Source organism: Drosophila navojoa, chromosome 4 (assembly GCF_054131105.1).
Source record: "Drosophila navojoa isolate 15081-1374.11 chromosome 4, UAZ_NAV_1.0, whole genome shotgun sequence".
NCBI classification, from domain to species: domain Eukaryota; kingdom Metazoa; phylum Arthropoda; class Insecta; order Diptera; family Drosophilidae; genus Drosophila; species Drosophila navojoa.
Window position 1 is genome coordinate 22,117,157 of NC_142892.1, and position 23,830 is coordinate 22,140,986.

Genomic DNA, 23,830 nt, shown 5'->3' on the forward strand with positions numbered 1-23,830 from the left:
AGAATTCTGTCAAAAAAGTGAATGCTAAAAAATTAAATTATTCCAGCTGTTCTTGACTTTTTTTGGAGATGTAATATTCGTGTAGATATTATTGTAACTCCTATATATATCCTTATGTCTGCAATCTTTTGATAGTTTTAAACCTTCTTTATTATATTTACGCTTAGCATTACAATTATATTCACGTGATTATTTACATAATCGAACATACACACCGCAAACCGCTATTTGGTACGGAGTGTCTGTTAGTCGGGCTTTTCGTTTTTTAGGAATTACTACCAAATGTCAGAAAAGCAGTAACCTGCTTGGGCAATATGCAACTGCTTGCCCAACGCCTGCTTGCTATAAACACTGCTTTCATTCGAAATTTAGGTTTTCACTTTTTCTTTTACATATTTAAAAAATATTGCATATTGCAATTAATTTGCAATAATATATAAGAACGAAAGAATTAAAGTATTACAATTACAATTACAAACTAAATAATTATTGTTTATTATATATTGTCAACTATATGTATCAAGCTATCAGACTCAATCCCCATTCGCATCATGTATTATGATGAAGCGGAATGTTCTTCAAAATCTAGTCTGCTTTGAAAATGCAAAGGAAATTTCATGGTTATATCTTGGCAATTGTGTTAGCCAAATACCTCGTATTGAATATGTATAAAACAATGGCATTTTTCATGTTTCCCATACTGCTCGTTAGACACTCACTGTATAATATTCTTAACTGCCAGTCGATGCCAACCTTAGGCACATGGCAAACATACACAACACATACATACATATATACATATGAATAAGCTTATACTAACATAACAAACAGAAACGCTCACATTTGACTTTTCGATACGCTCTGTGTGCCAAAAAAAATGAAGAAAGAAAAAGAAATAACGAAGAGGAATATCGAAACAAGCTGCTGCTGCTGCTGGAAAACTGGTTTCACCTTAGCGAAACAGCTGTGAATATACAGAGCCCAAAGTCAGAGACATCTAGCATTTGTACTAACTACAAAGAGCATCAGAGCAGCAGCAGAAATCTCTAAAGAGTTGAAATCAAGAGGCGAGCCCAATAAATACTTTTGCTCAAAGCAAACTCGTCAAATTTGTTTGCTTTTGGTATTTCGCCTAATTGCCCAACAGAACTCGGAGTGAATCACTCCCAACGACTTGAAAGTCTGAAGTACCGAGAACCAGATAACAACACTGATAACAACACTATATTTAGCCCACTCTATTGCACTAATGGCCACTTTGAGGCAAAAAGCCGCGTCTCAGGTAATTTGATTGCAATGCAAGAGCAGAGATTTGCTAATTTGCGTAATTCACTTGCAACTCACTTGCGTAATTGTTCAATACGAAAATGAAGATTCGCGCATTCGGAAGATACTTTTGTATCTTGTTGCCTTTTCGACTGTCGCCTTCCAGGTCTCTTGGCCTTTGCAGCAGCAGCTTGTGGCTACTTTTTGACTTTTTCTTTTGTAATTGTCGTTCGTTTTCAACGAGCCAATAATTTTCTTGTTTTTCGTCGCTTTTCGTTACCAGCAGCTGTTGTTTACCGTTTGCCGCTCGCGCACTCACTGAAAAAAAACACAAGAAAAAGCCGCTATGCGTTGATCGCTCCCAGAGATTGTTTGGAGCATCGTCTCGGGTGCTGCTCACATGCTCAGCTGCTCAGCTGTTCAGTTTATAGTTGCAAAATTATAGTAACTCCTCTCTCACTCGTTCTTACTCTCTCTCACTCGTTCGGTCTATCTGTCTCCGGCAGAGTTTAGTAGGCCTGTATTATATGAAGTAGTCAAATTATATTTTGTACACAGGTCGACATAATTTTGTTTACGTTTAACATAAAACAGCATTTACAGATCAACTTGAATTCCTATTTGAGCATATATTCATTTTTGAACTTACCGATATCATGTCGTCGCCAGATAAAGAGGACGTCGCCAATTCTGACGACAGTCAATTGCCAGAGATTGAGAATGAAGAACAGCTGGCCGCGACGCCCTTGAGTGGGGATATATTTGCAGAGATTGACAAACGCCTGGGCTTGCTGCTGGAACGGGCCAATAAGCTGGAGAACACGCTGAATCAACTTAATGGTAAATGTTTGACTGAGAATCAGAATCTGGAGCTGGACCTAATTAAGGATGTGGGCGATGATAATCGCTTTGAAGATGACAGTGATTTGACTGGATCTGACAGCTTAGATCCAGATTCGTCAGATACCAATGCTGCCATTGAGGTGCATCCTGAGGATTTTGAGAAAATATACCTGGACGAACAGGAAGATTAGTTACAGCTGGGAGCTATACAGAAGTACATTGTGAAAAGAAATCAATGACGTCTTCAGTTATTTTAGTTATATGCCGTGGCATTTAAATTCCCCCATACATGCACACCAAATACTTTACACAAAAGAGTAGAGAAAATTCTTTATCAATGTAAACTAACTACGTTATTGTTGTGATTTACATACATATGTAAAATCAATTGAACTGGTGCCGCCATCTATGAGTTAATTTCCGTATTAAAGTGAGTTGCTACTTGCCGCAAACTCTGTATATGAATATGTACTGCTTGCTCAATATAAGAGGAGAGGACTTTCCGTTGGGATCTAAGTATTTATTTTTTTATACTCTGTACCCATTGAAAATGAAAAATCAGGGCATAATGGTTTTGTGGTATGGTATGTAACAGACAGAAAAAGGCGTGGCACACCCCACAAAGTATATACATTCTTGATCAGAGCGACGAGTTGAGTCGATTTTGCCCTGTCCGTCTGTTTTTCCGTCCGTATGTATAAACACGTCTATCTCAGAGATATAAGAGCTAAAGACTTGAATTTTCTCTATCGATAACTACTCCCGATATTTCATTATCGATTAAAAACCTTATCGAAAGGCAGTTATTTAACTATATCTACATCTTTAGAGCTACAGCTTCCAAACTTTAAATGTAGACTTATGTGTATTTTATATAATTTCGATTTGTGTTGTAACCCTCACCTTTTTAAAGAGCGTATTTCAAGTACTAGAGACTTATGCTTTGGAATGTACATACATTTGGACATGATTAAGTTCTGAAAGTTTCATCAGGATTGTATACCTGTATTGTATTGTATAAACGTGACAGACCTTAAAAAATATAGGTATATATTCTTTATCAGGGCGAAGAACTAAAGCGATTTACCCTTGCCAAACTGTCTGTGTTGACTCAGCTTGAAAGAGCTAGAGACATGCAGCTTTGATGTAGGTACCTGTTAAATACACTTAAATCATTATGACTTTATTTCAAAAGTTTTTAATCCTTATACAGTAGAAACACGATAATGCGTAAGATTAGCGGTGTATGAATTATCGAGAGTCGACTGTATTAATATACATATTTTAAACGATTGTTATTTCTGTTATATTTTGGCTATCAACCTCAAGTGATCTGGATAATTTGTATATGGCAAAAACTAAATACTTAATATATAATTGTAGGTTCGGGTAATGAAAATTATTTCAGATACCATTAATTAAGTTACTTTCACGAGTCTTATACTTTCATCATTAATCCATATATGCCACTGATTCCTTTTTGACTTATACATATGTATCATATTCAACTGATGTTTCACCATAAAACTATATTTATTTGGGTTGGCAGTTTTGTCTCACAAATAAAGTTGCAGCGGCGAGAACACCATTTGTCGTTATAAATGAATTTCTTTTTATTATGCGCCATCAGCTCTACGCAATGTTCCCTATTTAAGAGGTTATTTGGCTCCCCGTAGCCCCATCTTGTATAGTTGGGTTGCTGGCCGCTAGTAATAGAAATGAACTCTGATTTGTTGGAAAGATTCGTTAGGCTCATCCAATAACATCGTTTTGTACTTAATTTTGATAGTACTGCATCCAAATCGTCTTTATTTTGAAAATTGACCAAATTCGCACCTAATTCCCGACACTTGTGCAGAGCTTCGAACCAAGTGACTCTTCTGCTTTTTTCAATATAGAAGTATTTGGAATTCACTTTTTGAAAAGGCTCAACCACCGCATTAAAATTATTTTCAATTCCCAGCAAGTGGCTGATATTTAAAAAGTGTCCTAGAAATAATTCAATTGTACCTTTGAATATTCTTTTGTATAGGATGCGTACAACATTACCTATTGTTTGGGGGATTGAAGATGCCAGCGTCTCACATCGTAAAGAATAACTATAAAATATGAGCATTATAAACTTGAAATCCATGTTGAGCCAATTCAACAATTCAGCGCAAATGCACAACAATGACTACTTTAGGTTGCCCAATGTCTGAGACCTAAGCTTCACTTCCAGGGTTGCCATCCACATCTGATCTTGAAAATAGGGAATTGTTATTTTATTCCGTTATACTCTAAAACCTATTCATGATAATTAAATGAATTGAAACTTACTTTCTGCAAAAAAAAAGTATTGTAATTAATTAATTAATTATATATAATTTTCGGATAGTTTCGACAACTCAAGAAAAACAGAAAACATTGTATGGTTAGTGATATTGTATATATGTATATATATAATAAAATTCCGAACTATATTTCTGAAGCTTTTGACTCACATTTAATAGGAAATAAAGTGCTCTTTGTATAAGTATACGTATAATCCATTCCTAATTTAAAACGAACGAACAAGTCACGAAGTTCTATACATTCAGTTCAGCTTTACTAAGAAATTTGATGTGAAACAAGTAAGAAAGCTCTAGTCGAGACTGCTCGACTACGAGATCCCCTGAACCCTACAAGCAACTGATATTTCAATAATAATTGGCACACATACACACACGCATACAAACAAACACACGCGCACACACACACCCACATATACAGGCGATTGGGCTTGGGCTGCGCTGCAGTGTTGGCAATATAATGAGAACTTATTTGTTGAATAATTTAATTTCTAGATGTATGATCGTAATGAAACTTTCAGAACGTAATCTAATGCTAAAATGTATGTGTATACCGAAGCACAAGTCTCTAGTATTTGATATACGACTTTTACAAAGATGAGGGTGAGGGGGTGGATTTAGGGGTGGAGGGTAAATTTTAAATTTGGAGACTCTAGCTTGAAAGATGTAGGAGATATAATTTTTTAAGTGATCTTCGATAAGGTTTTTTATCGATAAAAAAGTATCGGAATGAGCTATCGTTTTTTAGTGATAAACTCGATATGCGCGTGATATATACGGACATTTAAAAAAAAGTTGAAGTCTCTAGCTCTTATATCTTCTGAAATCGACGCGTTCAAACATACGGACAGACAAACGGACGGACGGACAGACAGACGGACAGAGCTAAATCGACTCAGCTCGTCGCCCTGATCAAGAATATATATACTTTGTGGGGTCTGCCACGCCTCCTTCTGCCTGTTAGATACATTTCAACAAAACCATTATACCCTGATTTCCCATTTTCAATGGGTTCAGGGTATAAAAAGTTAGAAAGCTCTACAGAGACTGCTCGACTAAAAAATCCTTGAACCCTTCTAAGAACTGATATTTCAATAATTCTTTGCGCCTTTCTGCTAGAAACACATACAGACACGCATAGGCATATACGCATAAACTCGCATAGACTGCAGTGTGGGCTTACTATGGGAGCTTAATTGCTTAATAACTTTTCTTGTCGATGGACTATCTCCATGAAACTTGTAGATCGTTTTCATAACATTGAAATGCGTGCAAATGGCCAAAGCAAATTTCTCCAATATTTGAAATACGGTGAGGGGGTGGTTATAGGAGTCGGGGTTAGATTACAACCAAAATCAAAATTATATAAAATACATAAAAGCCTACATTTCAAGTTTGGATATATAATTAAATCACTAGTTTTCGATATGGGTTTTAATCGATAGTAAAATATTGGGAGTAGCTATCGATTTTTGGAGAAAAACTCAATATGCGCGTAATATACATACACTGACATAGGACGGACAAATGGACAGGACTAAATCGACCCAACTTGTCGTCCTTATCAAGAATACGTATATTTTGTGGGGTCTGCCACGCCTCCTTTTGCCTGTTACATACCTTTAACAAAATCATTAGAGCCTGATTTCCCATTGAAAATTGCTTCAGGGTCTAATGAGTCATTACTAAAATAAACAATGAACTTTTTTTTATTACCATTAATTCTTAAATGTATTATTTATTGTGCCAGAACAACGCATACTCGCTTCATCCGATTTTCTACTTTCTACAACTCGAGCAACATATGTTAAACTAGAAAATGTAATCATAATTTGAAATTCAGAGTATATCTTGGCATTTTCAACGGCATTGGATTATTTTTAATCAATTGTGACGTCATATTGACATTGCCACACAACTGCTTGCGCAAGCAGTGCTAATTCCAACTGCTTGGCTTTCTGATAAGCAGTTCAATCAGCTGATTGTCAACAGCCGGCTGTCAGTTTAGTAATTTCAGTAGGCATCTTTATTCTCTATTCTTATTTCTCTTGAATTGTATGTAAATTGATCAAAGTAGAAATGTTTGACAAACTAAACGATGATTGCTGGCTGACCATCCTCAAATATTTGAATCTGAAAGATCAAGTGAACCTAGCGCAACTCTCCAAGAGCCTGCGGTCTGTTGTCCGGTACCAGTGGGAGCACCTAAAGGTCGCCTACATGGACCAGGCTTTGGTGAAACGTTTCGAGCAGCAGTCGAGCGAAATGGAGGAGTTCCTTCAGCTCGCCAGTGGGTCGCTGCAGAAACTGACAATTAAACAAACTGATATTGCGCTACTACAGAAATGGAGAGCTTATGAATTTCCCAAATTGGTGACGCTTGACTGTGATCTGGGTTTTGAGAGCGAAGAGGAGACGGACGAGAAGGTGCTACTGTTGACGCAGCTCTTTCCGAATCTACGCCAACTAACATTACTTGGCAGCACTACTGGCCGACACATATGGGCCTGGGATCAGCTACAGGAGCTGCACCTAATGTGCTGCGAGGACTTGGACACGTCCACATTTGAGCAGGTTTTCAGCGCCATTCCGTTGCGCAAGCTTACTCTGCTTTACTATGGATACAACACGAATATGGGTGACGATGTGCTGCCCATATCGAGATGCACTACGCTTGAGGAGCTTGTCATGGATGATCATCACCTGCTGGGCGACTTCATGCCCAACCTGCTGCAGTTGCCCCGCCTGCGCCGTCTGGCCTTTTATACCCGTGACTATTACGAGTATTTGCTGGATACGGTGGGCAAGCTGCGACCGCTCAGGGTGAAGGCGCTTCTCTTCCACGACGCCTTCTGGAACAGCTCATGCGTGAGCCAGGTCATGATGAGCATGACGAATCTGCGTCGTCTTGTGCTGCACGACGACGACATTGAGTCGAAGGATCTGCACAAGATATGCACCACATTGCCGCAGCTGGAGGAGTTGCATTTGACGAAAATGCGTGCGCTGCCAACTGCTACCCAGCTGTGGGAAATGGTCGGCGCCAGTCCATCTCTGAAGATTCTCAATCTGTCGGGCAGTGGGCTGAATAGGCAGTTCTTGGATTTGAGCAGTTTGTGCTTGAATCGAGTGTTGGATAAGCGGAGTCTATCGTCGCCCCTCACACTTCACCTACACAACACCTTGCTGAAGTGTGATCAAACTGAGGTAAATAGATCAATATCAATGGAATAGGATCTATTTGTATCTATATGTGCATTTTTCTATTCCAGATACTCAAAAAGCTAAAGCATCCTAATTTGGAAATCTCCTTCGAGCCCATCGAGTTGAATGTCTGGAGCTCTCGATTCGTGGAAATCGAATTTGATATTCCCACAGAATAAGTCCTTCGTATCTGTAATTAACTTCGAAAAGTGCCTTTTGTGATAGATCCAAAATAGCAGTATAGTTAACAATAAATAATTTTTACCTTCCAATGTGCCTTTCAATGAATTTGTTTCATCTTCACTTTAATATACTTTTCAATGTTTGTTCACTGTTGTATTCGCGTTTAATACATACATACATAAAAATAATACAATTATTAAAAATTATAAAAAATTCAAAAATAAATATACATAAATATTTAAGCTTTATCTGCTAGGGTTACAAATGCGCTTGCTTGAAAACCGATCTGTTAATAGTTGCGTCTAGGGACGTGTTTCAAGTGTTATATATATCGTATATAATGCGTGTATTATATAACCGATCCGTGATCCGATTATCTTAATTGAAACGAGGGAAGGGTCAACTAAGTTACTAATTACAGTTCAGTACAGTTAGAAATTAGTTATCGCTGCTTACGCTGGGTGTTAATTCAAATTGGTTAAAATATTTGCTGGCAACTTTTACGTATATGCTTGTTGTATGTATATGTGTATAGAATATGTATAAATATAATACAAATATAAGTTCGCTTAGTGCACGCTATATAATCTTTATAGTTAATTTTTGCTAAACGATCACAAATAACCAGGCACTCACACGCAGGCACTCGCAAAAGCTCATTCAGACATACACATTCACGCATACTCACACGCTTACAGATTAGAATTTCGTGCTTACGACTTAGGTTAATGGGCTTAAATCTTCTAAATGGGGGAGAGTGGTAAGGGGACTCGTTACGTCGTCCTTTCATTTAGCCAACGTTGGACAACACTCTCCAAAGGGCAGCAATTATCGATAAGTTATCGATAATATGGCTCCTTTTGAGAGGGTTGGCCAGAGCTGGGGAGGGTTTCGTATTTTTGCTCATTGCTTTTTCATTGCTTTGACAAAAGTTTTTATAAAATTTTGGACTTGCATTTCGTATAAAAGAAGTTCTAATAACATTTTTGTTTCATGGATGAATGACTGAGAGGTGTGGGCGTGCAGTGGACGGTGGAGCGTCAATGGCTCCATATCGGCTGCACTTGTTCGCTTGCTCGCTTCGCTTTCGTTGGGGGCAGCGTTTTGTAAAATCACAGCAAATCGGCGCATACGCCGCCGAACCACGCCATATAAAGGGGCAGCAGATAGACGACCAGAGCCCGACGCAGCGTCATCTTCTCCGGTGCGCTGGAGGTGCCTCTGGTGCCACCTGACGACGAGTCGGGGACGGAGTCTTCTTCGTCTTCCTCAACATCGTGGTTGTTGAGCGGATCATCTAAATCGTTATTATCGTGGTCCAGGTGCGTGGTGTGCACCAGCGGGTTCTTATCATCCACATTGGGACGCGATGTGTGGGTGGTAACGGACGGATTGGTATCCTCATCATCGTCGTTCTCAGCATTGACGCGCACCGACGGATGATCCACGTCCGGCTTGTGGCTGGGCTCGAACGGACCTAGGCCAGAGCCCTCATCATCATCTTCGTCATCCTCGGACCCAGAGCCGGAGCCAGCGCCACTGCCCATATATGGTTCCTCTGCAATTCAAGAGCGACAATTAGAATGCAACACTACTCACAGTGCGCAGCTGACTTACCCTGCTCGCTCCAGTCCACATCCTGACCATTGTAGGCGTTTCGCAAGTGGCTGATGGCGTTCTTCAGATGGAACAGCTGCGTGGATATCTGCGCCGTTTGGCGAGGGCTCGCCGGATTGCCGTTAAACTCAGGATTCGAGCCGTGCTCCGTGGTCACCGAGTGCATATATCTGAGTAGACGAAGTCGTTAATAATCTGATAGATCATGGGACTCAAACTGTCAAACTCTCACCTGTCTATGGTGTGCCCGTTCCAGCACATGCCGTCCACATCGGATGAGGTGGCGATGTCCTCATTGCTGCACATCGAGTGCGGCAGGTTCGACCAGAACTTCTTGTAGTCCTTCACACGCTGGCGAATGTCCCGCACAATCTTGTCCAGAATGGGCTCCCTGCTGCCGCCGTTGCTGTCGCCATCGTCGTCGTCGTTGTCGTTGCGATTGTTCTGCTGCTGTTGCTTGCGTCGCTGCTGCTTGCGGCGTTGCTGCTGACGCCTGTTGCCGCCACCATTGCCATTGCCATTACCATTACCCTGCTCCTGCGACTGCTGTGCCGACGAGTCCTGCGAGCCAGGCTCGGCTGCCCGCCGCTCACGCAGCACAATCGCCTCATCCAAAGTGGCATCGATGTCCAACGTGTCCGCCTCCGGAGTGCTGTGCGCACGCAGCTCCTGCACGGCGGCGGCAGATGGCGCCAGCAGCATTTTGGGACTAATTGAGCGCTTGGCACGTCCCAAAGTGGGCTTGCCACAGCCCTGGAACACGCGACTGGTGATGTCCTGACCAGAATCCTGAAAAAAAGGAGTGCTCGAAGCTATAGATCATGGCATAGAAATGAAGAGCTATAGTAAGACTTATGTGAATTAATCAAGGCAAAGTCCTTATACTCAATATGGAAGCTTAAAGTGTCCTAACCCTTAGTTTGGTAAGACTTATATTTGAATTCCTATTCAAGATACGTTCGAAATTTTTTTGTGTTTTCTTAAATCTAAAGCTCAAGAATTAAATAAGAGTAATAAATATTCCACATTTGCTTAGTTAATTTATAAAATTAGGATGATCGTTACATAACCACTGTTTCATAAAATGGTATTTTATTCATATTTCTGTGAGTATTAGAAGAATGATTTATTTATTTCTAGAAGCTTAGCATTTTATACATGTATTTAGTTTCTATTTGATTCCTATGGACATAATTTATTATACTTATATTTTTATAAATACTGGAAGCTGTTGAACCACCCTAGCTTATTTATATCAATTATTTATAGCATTATATATTATTATTTCTTTGAATTTTGGAAATAATTATTTTTAGTTAATGCAAGCATGAATTAACTTAAATATAGTTTTTACATATAATATTTGGTACAAATAATAAGTTCTATTATTTTTATTGTTATATATAATAAAATGAAGAAAGTTTCAAGTTGATATTTATTTCCAATAATGGAATCACTCACTTTCTGTTGATCTAAATCAATTCAAATTGAAATTTCGTATTCATTAATTAAACTGAACCTCTAATGCCCATCAAATTAAATTCGAAACGCCTTCTATAGTCAATGAAACTCGCCACAATTGAGGATTTGCTGAGATAATCTCTACAGTTGCATTGCATGGACGCATGCCAAGAGCTATTTATAGCTGGACTTCATACAAAGAATCCATATATGTTTGATTTACTACTCATGCAATGAGCAACGAGGCCCTCAATAAATCGTTGGTCGGTCTGGGCTGCCTTATCAGCGCAACTTTATCGAGGGGCGGTAATTGTTGACACGCTGACTACCTCAAGTTGTGCGCAGACTAGACAAACAGACAGTTGCGAGCGACTACCTTTTACAGTTAAGGGTCTTGCTAGGGCTAGGTTTAAGTAGGTCTTATCTAACTGCCAGGCAACAGCAGTCGACACGCGGCTCTTGGCCTATCCCAACTATAAAACACGACTAACTGTAGTCGCCGGAGCGAAGATCTGTTCGCAATCTGCGATTTGCTTAAAATAATGCTGTGAGATGCTAAGAAAAAAAAACTAATAAGAATTAAATTAAAAACTATTTTGCTTACGCCGTTTGGCCTTTTATGAGGCCGACAAAAAAAAATACACAAAATAAACACATTAAAAACAGAATGCCGCAACAGCAGCAGCAACAACTAAAGATATAGCGCACACACACATACACACCAAAACAAACAACAAACAAAGTAGAAATGTATAAATTTTAAATGGAAATATAAATTAAATTCATATGGGAACCAAATGTTGTGCAAATAAATCGTTAAAATGGCAAACAAAACACACGAATCGAGAAATCGAAAAACCGAAAACCGAAAAATGAACAAATTTGGAGCCTTGAAATATTACAGCAATCAAAATTCAATAAATTCTGCGCAATATTAATGGATGTAAATATTTTCCGCATTTTATTTTTAATTGTGTAAATGGACAGACAACTCGGAATCTGTGAATCAAAGCCATAAAATGGCATATGGAGTAGACCGAATAATATGAAGATAGGAGAACAAAACGAAAATTGAATACTGAATATTGAATATTGAATATTTAGCGATAACAGATTCAGAACCTAGCCCACAGCTGACACTATTCAGCGGTTTTCCCATACCTAATATTGGGGAACGGGGGTCGGGTTAGTCAGCTATTCAAATGAGTTGGGGCCATGCCAAGCGGACAGCTTTATGAGATAATTTATAAACTAAATTCGATGGCCATAAAAATACAAATCGGCAGCTGTTTGCCTAACGAGTTAAGTTCTAGTTCTATAATATACTATGAGCGTAAATGCTCACCGAATAGATACCCTTTAATGAGATAGGACTAAGTTTCCATCTTTTCTTTCTGTCTGCTCTCAGTTTTCTTCTATTGATATTCAAATCGATTTGTCTCCTCAACACGATTCGTCTCTCTCTCTCTCTCTCTCTCTTTATCTGGCCTAACTTAGTCTTCTTTTATAGACATTTGAGCCTGTTCCTCTCTTTATATTGGTATTTAATTCTATTCCTCAACAGAACGATAGCATAGAGGTCATCCTTTCTTTCTCTATCTCTCGCTTTCCCTGCCCTAGTTAGTTCTCTTCTATTTTTATTTATTTCTATTCTCCCACTCAACTCACCTGGAAATTCATGATTGCCTCGGAGATTTTGATGTTTATGGGCTCCACAACCATCACAATGTTGAAGGAGCCGAGCATGCGTTCGGCCACCTTATCCATGGCCAGGGCAAAGTTCTCCCACTCGGTGTCGAACTCGTGCAGGTAGTGCAGGCAGCCCTTGATCACGTTGACGCAGTAGTTGGTGCAGGGTTTTTCCGTATAGCCCTTGCAGGCGCCGCAGTGCTGCATTTTGGTCAGCGCACCGGTACAGTCCGGATTGAGACGAATCTGGATGGATAGGTAGTCAGAGTTGCGATTAGACAAAGATTCTAAGTCAATTCCAACAACATTCACTTACTTGCAATATCTTCTTGGAGACCTCAGCGGCGGTGATCAGCGCCTGGCCGTAGGTGCGGGTGGCCACAAAGGAGCGTTTGATTTGCACCGAGAGCTTGTCGGGCACATCACCGAACGGCTTCAGTTCCTTCATGTGCTCGCTGACGCATTGCATGTATCTGGAAGAAGATGTGGACGTGGATGTGTTTCAGGCAAAATGTTGGCAAAATATTTTCATTAGCATTGGCCGGAAATCTCAGCTTGTAAATGGCAAAATGCTGAACGCACCGCCCACATCCCCACCATCCATCCATCTGCCTGATCAGTGCCTTGTGTATACACAGATTTTTATGTGCAAAGAATAATATGAGAAGAAGTTGTCTGACTGACTGCTTCAGTGCGCCCCATGTGCCGCACGTATCGCGCTGCACCTGCTCCTGGCCATGAGGCATGACAGCTGTTGCACTTGTATGGCTGCCTCTCGGCCCGAAGCGACTCGCCTCGACGCAACTCGACAATGGGCGAACTAGGAAATGGCTAAAACACGTTAGCCACTCAAAAGGCTATCTTCTTTGATCAATATTGTTCGATTACTTGTTTGCTAAAAATTTATACACATATTTCAGAAATAATAAATCATAGAGAAGGCATTAAGATGCTGCAGTATATAGTTTTGTATATCATATTTCTAAGTCTATTAAATCATAGAGATAAAGTCTATATATTTTTCTGGCCCGACTGTCGTTTATCTCTTTGTTCTCACTCACAGACACACTCATTTATAAAAGTATGTTGCCAAAAACATTCGCAGTCTCTTAGGGCGCCCTTTTATTTGTTTGCCTTGTCGATTGGGGGAGCAACCCCTACATTAAGTGCAGCACACTCGACTGCGCAGGCCATTGTAGGTCTGGGTCGCCGACCAACCGCATGCAGCGGGCAACAAATAACAAGCAGCAAGTGCCAGCAATTACGCCGCCATCGTTGTCCAGTGCAATAAACGGACAATGTGCCAAGGCACGTACGACAAACTGAGACGATGACAATAAAAACGAATCGCAGAGGAAGGCAGCGACGGCGCGCCGCGGCGGAGGCAACGACAGCAATTGGAAAGCGCGTGGGTAACACGAGCCGAGCCGAGCTATGAAGAGTTGAAGCTGAAGCTGAAGCTGAAGCTGAACCCGATGCCGAAGCCAGCGAAACAATTCGCCAAGCCAAACCAAGGCAAGCCAAGCCAAGGAATGGGTCCAGTTCAATGAGCCAAGAGCCAAGTGGGCGCAATTTAGCGTGCAGTAGGAAATGCGACCAGCTGCCACAGGAACTGCCTCAAAGTGGGCTCTCCATAACACACACGCATACACTCACTCACACAGACAGAGTGAATATGTTTGCAGTGGGAGTATATACGCATTAGGATTACGTTTGCAGCCTACTAAATTAAGAGATGTAGAAAACAACAGCTGCCTGATTAGCTGGTAATGCTGCTCATGAGTGGGACGTCGCCCATGGATATCCAGCTCATCATTTGATGAAGAGTTTACCACGAAGGGTCGATCTGATTAGAGTACCCTAAATTTAAGAGCTTTCCAGCTATATAGATATTCCTATACATAAAAAATTTGTCTTCTCATTACTATACTACTAGTTGAATTAGTGGACTCATTTCAATATGTTTATATATGTATGTTGGTAAGTCAAATATATGCCCTTAGAGACTTGTATTATAATCATACATACTTGCTCATTACTCATATAATGCAAGCTATATAGTCTTATGTACATTATAGTATAATAATTGTAAGAGCTTTCCTACATAACGATGTTAAATTTAATTCTGAATACGAAAGTAATTTTTTAAATCTTGAAAAAAATATTTTTTTGGTATTATAAGAATTCTATACTATAAATTCATAATACAAACTATAGTTTCGTTATTTCTATGACTTATCTTTCAATAGTTTCTCCTCTCTTCTTTATATATTTCTCACTTCCTCCACAAAAGAGAGTACCTAGAGTTCGTCATTTAGAGTATCGAAAATTAGCCCATTTCCTAGTTAAGCGTTTCAACCGCAAACACCGCGACAACAATAAAACAAAAGGGCAATTCAGCCCATAGACCGAAAGCTGAAATTGCACACCAGAGGAGTGAAGCAAGCCAGGCTGATATTCAGACATCCATCCAGTCAACGTCAGAGATTCGTCAAAGCTTTCAACAGTCTTTGGCCTGAGTCAAGTCAGTCAGTCAGTCAACCGTTGACGCTCGACACTTTGCGGTTTCACACGTCTGTAACTTCAAATCTGTCAGGCGAGGACTGCCTCAATGGGGACTTTGGAACGGGCGACGGGGGGAGTATGCGCTGTACTCGATGACGATAATGTATTGTACATATATGATGGCTGGTACTCACTTATCGTTGAAGGCATACTGCGCATTCAGCACAGTGAACATCTTTTGGTAGAGCGTGGTGAAGAACTTGTCCATCACATCCAATAGATCGACCCGACCGCGCGCATAGTAGTTCTCCAGTTCGTTGAACAGATCCGAAAAGACATACGAATTCTGCTGATAGATCACTCCATATGTCCGCATGAACATCGTGTGGAACTGTTCCTTCGATTCCAGCAGCAATTTGCGAAAAATATCTATGGAAGAGACAGATGAGACGAAGAAAATGTGAAAAATTGAGAAACATTCTGTGGGTCGATTTTATTGAAATGGGCCACATCCGCCGCATCCAGACAACCGACTAAATGCTTCTGGGGTACTATTCTTAAATATTTGTGGCTTCCGCTGCACAAAATAAATCCCAACATCCGCATTGTCGCCTGCACACTTCACATTGTGTCATTCTCTCTTTCTCTCTCTGTCTCTGACCCTACCTCTCTCTCTTGCTTCAAATCGATCTGTGTAATTCGAAGCCCGCATGATCCAATGGAATCGGCAGCTAGTCCACTCGACACCCGTAAATACTTACAGATCTGTAAACTCTAAACTGTGTCTACATCCAATTAGAATCGGACGGAGGGACTGACAGCTTCAAGTAGCTGTTGAGTTATATTTCTGGTCACATTTCGACTCACCATTGAATTTGGTTGCCTTGCCAGCCAGTAGACCCGACATCTTGGATATCTGCTCCTTGGTGTGCCACTCCAACTGCTGGCGTGACTGGCCCGCCATGCGCGTCTCCATGTTGTAGGTGCAGCAGGTGCCCACCGAGGGCGATTCACAGTAGCGCAGCACACGTTCTGCAATGCCAAAAGATTAAATATTCAGTTGGTATAAAAATATATTAAAATAGATTCAAGTTGATTCTATATATGGTATAATATTTTAATTTTATAATAGTTTTTTATATAAATATGAAATATTCAATTAGTATTTGGAGTAAATTAGTCCTTATTCCAATTCATGTTGAGTGCGGCCTTTAACTTACACTAACGATTATCAATGGATGATCTACAGTCATGTATAATTTAACAAACTATTCAACAATAAATTATCACTTTTATACTAATTCGTAATAGATCATAATGAACTAATTATGTGTATTTGTAAAGCATTTACATACTAGTTCACTTCCCTATTGCATCAGCTGAACACATATAGGGCAGCACATAGTAAGGCGGCTTCTGTCAGCCCAGTTGGCCGATGGGCAGACCCGCATTGGTATGCACAAATATTTCGAGCCAGTGAAGTTCTGAGCGTTCTATTTGCTCGAGCATTAGGGAGCAACTGTTCGAGGCATTCCAATTGTTTGTGCTGGTCACTAAACTAACCTCAGCCCAGCCCGAAGGCATTACACACGGCAGCAGCACATTATGCAGATTCCGGGAACTGGAACTTGCTGCCACTTGACATGGTAACCAAAAACCAAAAACCCAGACACCAGTGGGGAACAAGGAAAAATGCAGTTAACTGCGTGCCACTTTGTTCGTTCAGATGAAAAGTAAACGATGCGTTTGGCTACCAGCTCGGACATGACGACTGACCGTAGCCGTAAATGTAAACTCATGCGGATAGGTAACCCGAGCCCACCCATAAGGGCGTGGCTGCCAATGATTCTGGATGGTTTACGCAAACATTTAACACGTTCACATTCACATTCGGCGCTCAGGTAGTTTCAGAAGCAATCCATTCTAAAAGCCTTCCGCATTAGCTGCCTACAACGAAGTAATCATTGTAAATTATGCTGCACATCTCCCATGCTCCACGGATGCCTCCAATTCTGTTCTGGATTTTTTTATTTTCTGACTTTTATAGCTGGCAAGGCTTTTGTTTATTTAGACAGTTCTCATGAATGGATAGAGGCGAGCGCTGCATACAGTCCAAAAAGTCTAACGCTAATTGAAAGCAAACATGTTGTTCTTTTTAAAAAACTTTTGAAATACTCTTGCTGTAGAGTACTCTAAATTTGGTAATACAGAGACCTATTAATAAACTCGTATCATTCTAAAATACTTCGGAGTAGACATCGCGATTAAGTAGGAGGATTTTGACTATATTATTATAATAATTATTGAGTCTATTTGAAAGAGTATCTGGAATTGAGCTATGGCAAGTAGAACTGTTCCTACACTTGACTTGGTCGGAGCTCATAAATATTTTGCTATCCAGTTGAATGCATCATCATCCACGTGCACAGTGCATAGACGAAGGAGAGGAATGTATTTTCTATTTTGTTTATTTCCAATATAAATTTAGCTACTTTTCGTGCACAATTTGTAAACAAATGCAGCTTCCCTTCAGCCTCCATACATGCATGCATGCATGTATGTATGTATGTATGTATGTACATAGATGAAGTTCTCTCTATTTTGGGGAAGGGCAGCGGCGTTTGCTTCGTTCGGTTTTATGGCCTGCACTAATTGTTATGTTGCACAAGATATGAATTAAGTGTAGCGTGTGGGGCAACTGGAAGTCTTTGCTTATCTAAATTGGCTCGTTACCAACGGCAACGGCAACGGCAACGGCAACAGCAGCGGCAGTGGCAACAATTGTGGTCGCTTTTTCCATTAACTGGCTGACAGCCTTTGTTTGTGACTAGCATGTGTAATGTGAAGGAGCTGTGCTATTTCCTTAGTTTGGCATCCAAGTTAATTGAATTGTTGCCTGAGAGTTGATAAAACTGAATGGTGTCTTAGGCGAATCCTTCGGCTGATACCAGCTGCGGGTCGCCTCTACCCATTCCCATTTCCATTCCCATCATTAAATGTCGAGCTATGTCTAACCACACATTCCACTTAGAATCGATAAATCGTTGCCAAAAATCGATGTTCGAATAGCATTAGGGTGGACCGCTTGCCGTTTTTTATGAATTGCTGCATAATTTCTTCACAGACAACAGCAGGAGGCGGGGGACACGCGCATACCAAATGTGGCCAGCAGGCGATGGCAAGAAGGTGTCGTGAACATAATAAATGACCTTAACTTAACGATATGGCAGCTTCTGTGTTCTTTTTTCTACATATATTGTGCTTCCTTTGGCTGACGCGTCGGAAAAGCACCCTGTTCATGTCTAATAGAAAACTCCAGCTTGCGTTTGATAAAAAGTAAGCTGGCAAAGCAATTTCTCTAACTACCCACCCCTGGCTGAAACCTGGGTCATATGTTGTCGTTGCTGCTTTTGGCTGAACACACGCTATTTGCCCAGTTGTCGGGGTGAGAGCGCTGGAGTGAAATTCATTTCGAATGATTTACTGTAACGATCAACAAAACGACTCCTGCGGCGACCAACGGGACACGGCAGCCACCCCTGAGGCAGCCAGCCCGAAAATGTTAAAAGGGTGCGAAAGTTTAGCAACGCTTCTCGCACAGATAACAGCGAGGGGAGAGCCACTGCTGGGCGGTCAGACTGCTCCAGCAGGTGTCTTCTGTTACTCCCAGTTTGCCATTGAGCGAGCATGAGTGAGAGGCTGCTGGCAGCGAAATTATATTTCTAGCACGCAACCTCCCCCTTTGAGCAGCTGAAGCAGCCCCCAACAGACGCCCACTCTGGCGCTTGACCCCGCACTGAAGCAAACTAACCAAATGGAGGTTGGCAGTGATAAAATAATGAATTTTAATATTTATGAATATGTACATTTTATGTTGTTTCAAATTAATTTTACTAAAAACTCAAATTTTTTGAGTTGCGTGAAGATTTTTGCTTTAAAGTTGGACTTTATTTATCTTTAATTCATATAAATATATTTTTAGTAAAGTTTGCTTTTCCCAAATGCTCCATTTTCATTCCGTCAAAGTTTGGCCATTCAACCTATTCAGTCGCTCTTTCATTCAGCCCCCTTCCCTCTCCCTTTCCCACTCTCTCTCTCTTTTCTTTCTCTTTGCGTGCAGATAAAAGCGCAAGCGGCCACATTTGAAAACAGTTTGCGAGTGAAATGCCCAACAAACAAAGGAAACAACAACAGCAACAACAATATCAACAACAACAACAACAACAGAATTGCAAATGTGGCAAGGCAAAAGCAGAGGACACAACTAAAAGCGTCTACACCCCCAAAAGGCGAAACGAAGACTGAATTTCCCCTCTGCTGCTCGCAGGTTGCGAACAAACTTTACTTTTGAGTTGAGTTTCAATGAGCCACAATAATGCGGAGCCAGACAAGCAGAGATAGAGACAGAGAGGCACAAGGACAAGAGACAGAAATAGAGAGAGAGAGAGAGACATAGAGACTGAGAGAGAGTAAAATTCACTCATCGCTTCGTCCTTTTTGGCTTGGCACAAAAATGCGACGCGGCAACTTTAACAGGCGCTCAGCAAACAGCAGCTGGCGGCAACTGTTGCACAGAGCAAAAGGGAACTGGATAGCCAGACAGGCAACGGCAAGCTCTGTAGGGCGAGGGAGGGGAGAGAGAGAGGAGGGGTCGAAATGGAGAGAGCGCACGCTATGCGAGAGAGCGAGCGCCAGCCATCGGAAGGGGTCGTTGCACGCATGGGAAACAAAGCTTTCACTTTCACTAGGGTTGCACATTGCTGCATGTGCGGCAGGGCTTGTGGAGCTAAGGGGCAGAGAGAGAGCGGGGCTTACTTGTCTAGTGCGGATAGTGCGGAGTGCCAACAAAATGGTCGATACGCCAACTAATCCCCAAAAAGCAGTTGTCGACCTCGCCGTCTGGCAAGGAAATTGCATTAAGTGAACTTCTCCCCAGACGGAAGCATCGACCCAAGGCGCAGCCTGGGAGAAGGTTAAGCAATCTGTGCGCTCATCTCTTGAAAAACCCTTGAAATTGACTTTGGGCTGCTCAGTTGATTTGACTTTAATTTCCGCATGTCCTTCTTGTTTGCATTTAGCGAGCAGCGAGCAGCAGCTCCTTGCTTCAGTTTATGCTTATGGTAATGAGTTTTAATTAGGCGCACAGCAAAGCGAGAGCAGCAGCAGCAGCAGCAGCAGTAGAGTCCGAAGCGAGCCGAAGGCCGTACCACACCAAAAGCACCAACCACTCAACCGCCCAGCCATCACTCCACCCACCCATCAAGCAACCACCCGGCCTGAAATAAGTAGTTAAAGGGGTTGGGTTTTTTGGGCTCGACTACGGACGTTTTATTAAGTGTAAAACGTAATGCCTGTAAATCTGAATGGAGCAGGGCTCCGGGTATATCGCATGTGTGGTGCAACAGCTGCCACTGCGATCTCAGAGTTTGTTATAGCCAGCCAGAATTGGGTCAGGCGCAGCATGAGAGAAATCTTAAATATGCCTAATTAAAAAACGGACCATCAACTGAAATTAATACCAAAAGTAATTGCTGCCACTTTCTCATGTTTGCTGCTGCTACTGCTGCTGCTTTTGTTTTCCTATGTGGGGCATGCCACTTGCACTTCACACTGCTCGAGAAACTCGGCGATTTCAGCTTTCAGTTTCAATACATAACTCAATTGCCACCCGCAGTCGGACAAAAGAATAACAAATACCTAGCCCATGCTAAAGGTCTAACAGAAAGGGAACAACAAAATAACAACAAATATTTGGTGTCTGCTTCGCCTGCTCGCATTGAGTCGCACTTAATTAATTTTATAGCGCTGGGCCTCCCGCCTTTCTGGGCGGAAAACCTTGCACAATATCTAGTAAGTGCAATTTGTATATTTATTTAGACTAATTGATACTACAGAAGAACAGGAAAGAGCATCTATCTATGACACGTCGAACTCTAAATACCCTATGGAGTTGCTGCAAACTGAATTTTAGAGACATAACATATATAATTAAAGTGGTTCAATTTAAAACTTGTCAGAATTCAGTGAGAGATGCACCAAATAAAGGAGAAACTGTTTGGGTCTACCAATATTTAAATACCAAATTAGTTTTACATATTCAGCATAGCTCAGGATGTGTCTTATACATCTATGAGCAAGTAACATATGTGAAGGTTTTCTTTATATTAACTTAAGACTTAACGTAAGCAACGAAACTATGTATACAGTATTGTAATACACTTTGTCATTGTTTTTCAAAGATATTTACCGGTTATATATAAATATATAAATTTATATTAGCATATATAATATACATATATGTATGATAATCATCTAGTCTAGTGTCATCCCTACATATATTCAAGCAAAATAATATAATGTATAAGAGGATGAATAATTGAGATTGGTATGCGTCATGGAGCCATAAAATTAATTAGTTTTCCTTAATCATTCCTATTATTATTTATTTGCTTAGCTTTCAGCATAAAATGAGCTGAAAAATGTATTCGTTCGAAGCACTTCCTGCCCCAAGTTTTATGGACTTTGCATATATTTATTTCTAGTTTATACAGATTTTCGCATTTAGCAAACCAATTCGAGCAGCTGAAGAAACAAGAAATCTTAAGGTTGTTTATTAAAGAGATGGGAGTTTTGGTTAATTCTTCACTTCAGTGGGGCTGTGATGTATGGGTGAGTAAGCATAGGAGATTGTGGAATTTGCTGTTTTGACATGCATTCCTTGCTTGCTGTTGCAGTAGCAGTGGCAGTTGCTGTTGCAGTTGCAGTTGCAGTTGGGGCAGCTGCGTGCAAACTAAGGAAAGGCGTTCGCTGTTAATGTGCATCGGGTGCATGCAACATTTAGCATGCTCCACCTTCTGTCCAGCCCCTCGAAAGCCTCCGATTTCTGAGCTGTGTGTAATTACGTGTCGAGTCAGGTCGTTGCATAAATGCCAAAGGCAAAGATGTGAACGGTGGTCGGGCGGTACGGCGCGGTACGACTCGGCCCGGGGTCGCCTTCACTTTGGCTTGGGTACTTTTCTTTCTTTGTTTTTCGCTTTTCTTTTTTTTTCCTATACGTACGGTCGGCTCTTTTAGGCGTAATTAAAATTACTCAACTGCAAACTGGGCTGGCGAGAGGTCTGAAGGGCGAACAGATGTTTATGCTGCCAACACGTTTCTTGTAACATAAACATAGCACGGAGTTAGAAGGTGCAGCTTGTAAAGGAGCTGGTGCTGCCGCAGTTACTTCCCGGTTGCCGCTTGAGCTTGGGAGGGGGTGGGTGCTGTGCTCGAGACCTTTTGCCCTGATGAGGTGACGAATGTTGCCAACTTTGGCGCTACTCTATTCACAATTGCTTTTTGTTGCAGCTGCCCTTACAGCCTCCTGCTGCCCTCTCCTCTGTCTGGCAATCAGCGCATTTCCTTCACTGTCAGTTTTCTGAGTGACAATTTCAATGCGCAAATGTGCGAAAATTCATCAGGCCACGCTGCACATGAACAAGAACGAAACGCAGGCGGAGATCTCAAAAATAGCACACAGCATGCTGCAACATTTTCCTTGTTGCTGCTGCCTCGGCTATATTTATGAGTCGTAATTAGCCGCCGGGAAAACTGAATGCTGCAGCTGAGTTTTCCTATGGTTTCCCATAGTTGCACGCTTTTCCACTGGCAGTGAAATGTTTGAAATGATGAGGTAAGTCGCCATGTGGGCGATTCAAGCCCCAATGCAGACAGCAACATCTGCCGAACGAACTCTGAACCAAAGCCAAGCTATACACGATATATGCTATGGCCCGACATACCTTTCTCGTCGTGTGTTTGTGATATGTATATCAATATTTCTACCGTTTGAACAGAGTTTGCTTTCCAGACTATAATCGTGAGTCATTCGTTCTAGCCTGGTAAAAGTGATATGGGCTAAAGCTACGGCAAATGCGTGTTGAGTGTAAACATCAAAGCAGATCAAATCACTGCAGCTCTATACTTGTAATTATTATTAGTAATATTAATACTCTTTGTACATATATATTTACTTATAAATATAGTATTAGTAATATTCGTTACTATTACTGTATTGTATATAACAATATGGTTTATTTATAGCGCTAAGGTATTATACCTTACACCTTCATAAATATTTACAAATATAAATTTATATGCATTTGACTATAGTCAGAGACAGAGAGAGAGAGAGAGAGAGAAATAGAGGGAGAGAGTGGGAGAAGTTGCCTGATTACAGAATGCCTTATACCTAACGACAAGCAGCTGAAAACCTATAAAAATTAGTTACGAATATGAAAAAAGGCTTTAGTAAAGCTATTAATATTTCTGGTAAATATGTAAACATATTTTTGGTCAGCAGAATTAGCTCCTAAACATGCATATATCACAATGAGCAATAATGAAAAGAGTACATAAACTATATAATAATATGTAATGAATATGTTTATGGTATTTATCTTTTGCCCGTCTCATACAATTGCGCAATGTCAATATGCCCATTTCTACGCCCACATTTACAGGGCATCCGTAAATAAATGTCAAGCGAAAAAGTAAGCAAATATTGCGGCTGAGTTTCTTTGAAATAATTCGAATCGAATGCCATTTGCAACTATTTTCGGTTATTTGTTTGCTTTGCCCGCCACACGCCGCCCCCACCTGCTGCCATCGCCATGCGGCATTCATTCAAGCGAAATTAATTAAACAATAAAATTTGATTAATGGCAATTTTTTATTTTTGGCAAAGTGGGGCG

At 40.9% G+C, this 23,830-nt stretch overlaps 3 protein-coding genes across 3 annotated transcripts in view; 1 reads left to right on the top strand and 2 right to left on the bottom strand.

Moving 5' to 3' along the window:
- The window catches only part of ome (dipeptidyl peptidase 4 omega), a 79,293-nt gene extending 77,714 nt beyond the window's left edge, over positions 1-1,579 (bottom strand). The window contains exon 1 of the mRNA XM_018101225.3: positions 1,345-1,579. The gene's annotated coding sequence lies outside the window, so the exon portion shown is untranslated. The remainder of the gene's footprint in view (positions 1-1,344) is intronic.
- Positions 1,580-6,432: 4,853 nt separating this feature from the next.
- LOC108651491 (uncharacterized) lies at positions 6,433-8,074 on the top strand. The gene is made up of 2 exons (XM_018101238.3): positions 6,433-7,646; positions 7,712-8,074. Exons 1-2 carry the CDS (start codon positions 6,519-6,521, stop codon positions 7,820-7,822), a joined length of 1,239 nt encoding a protein of 412 aa, XP_017956727.1. The 5' UTR covers positions 6,433-6,518; the 3' UTR covers positions 7,823-8,074.
- The window catches only part of dlp (glypican dally-like), a 44,516-nt gene continuing 28,623 nt past the window's right edge, over positions 7,938-23,830 (bottom strand). Inside the window, exons 2-8 of the mRNA XM_018101228.3 lie at positions 15,966-16,130; positions 15,293-15,527; positions 12,910-13,066; positions 12,573-12,839; positions 9,676-10,232; positions 9,444-9,613; positions 7,938-9,384 (exon numbers count right to left, since the gene is read on the bottom strand). Coding sequence (XP_017956717.1) covers positions 8,939-9,384; positions 9,444-9,613; positions 9,676-10,232; positions 12,573-12,839; positions 12,910-13,066; positions 15,293-15,527; positions 15,966-16,130 — 1,997 coding nt within the window. The 3' untranslated portion in view covers positions 7,938-8,938. The remainder of the gene's footprint in view (positions 9,385-9,443; positions 9,614-9,675; positions 10,233-12,572; positions 12,840-12,909; positions 13,067-15,292; positions 15,528-15,965; positions 16,131-23,830) is intronic.

Excerpts from the sequence above, each read along its gene's own strand:
- LOC108651491 (XM_018101238.3), top strand. The coding sequence starts at position 6,519 with ATGTTTGACAAACTAAACGATGATTGCTGGCTGACCATCCTCAAATAT. Across the intron at positions 7,647-7,711 it reads TGAAGTGTGATCAAACTGAG|ATACTCAAAAAGCTAAAGCA; the intron begins GTAAATAGATCA and ends TTTCTATTCCAG.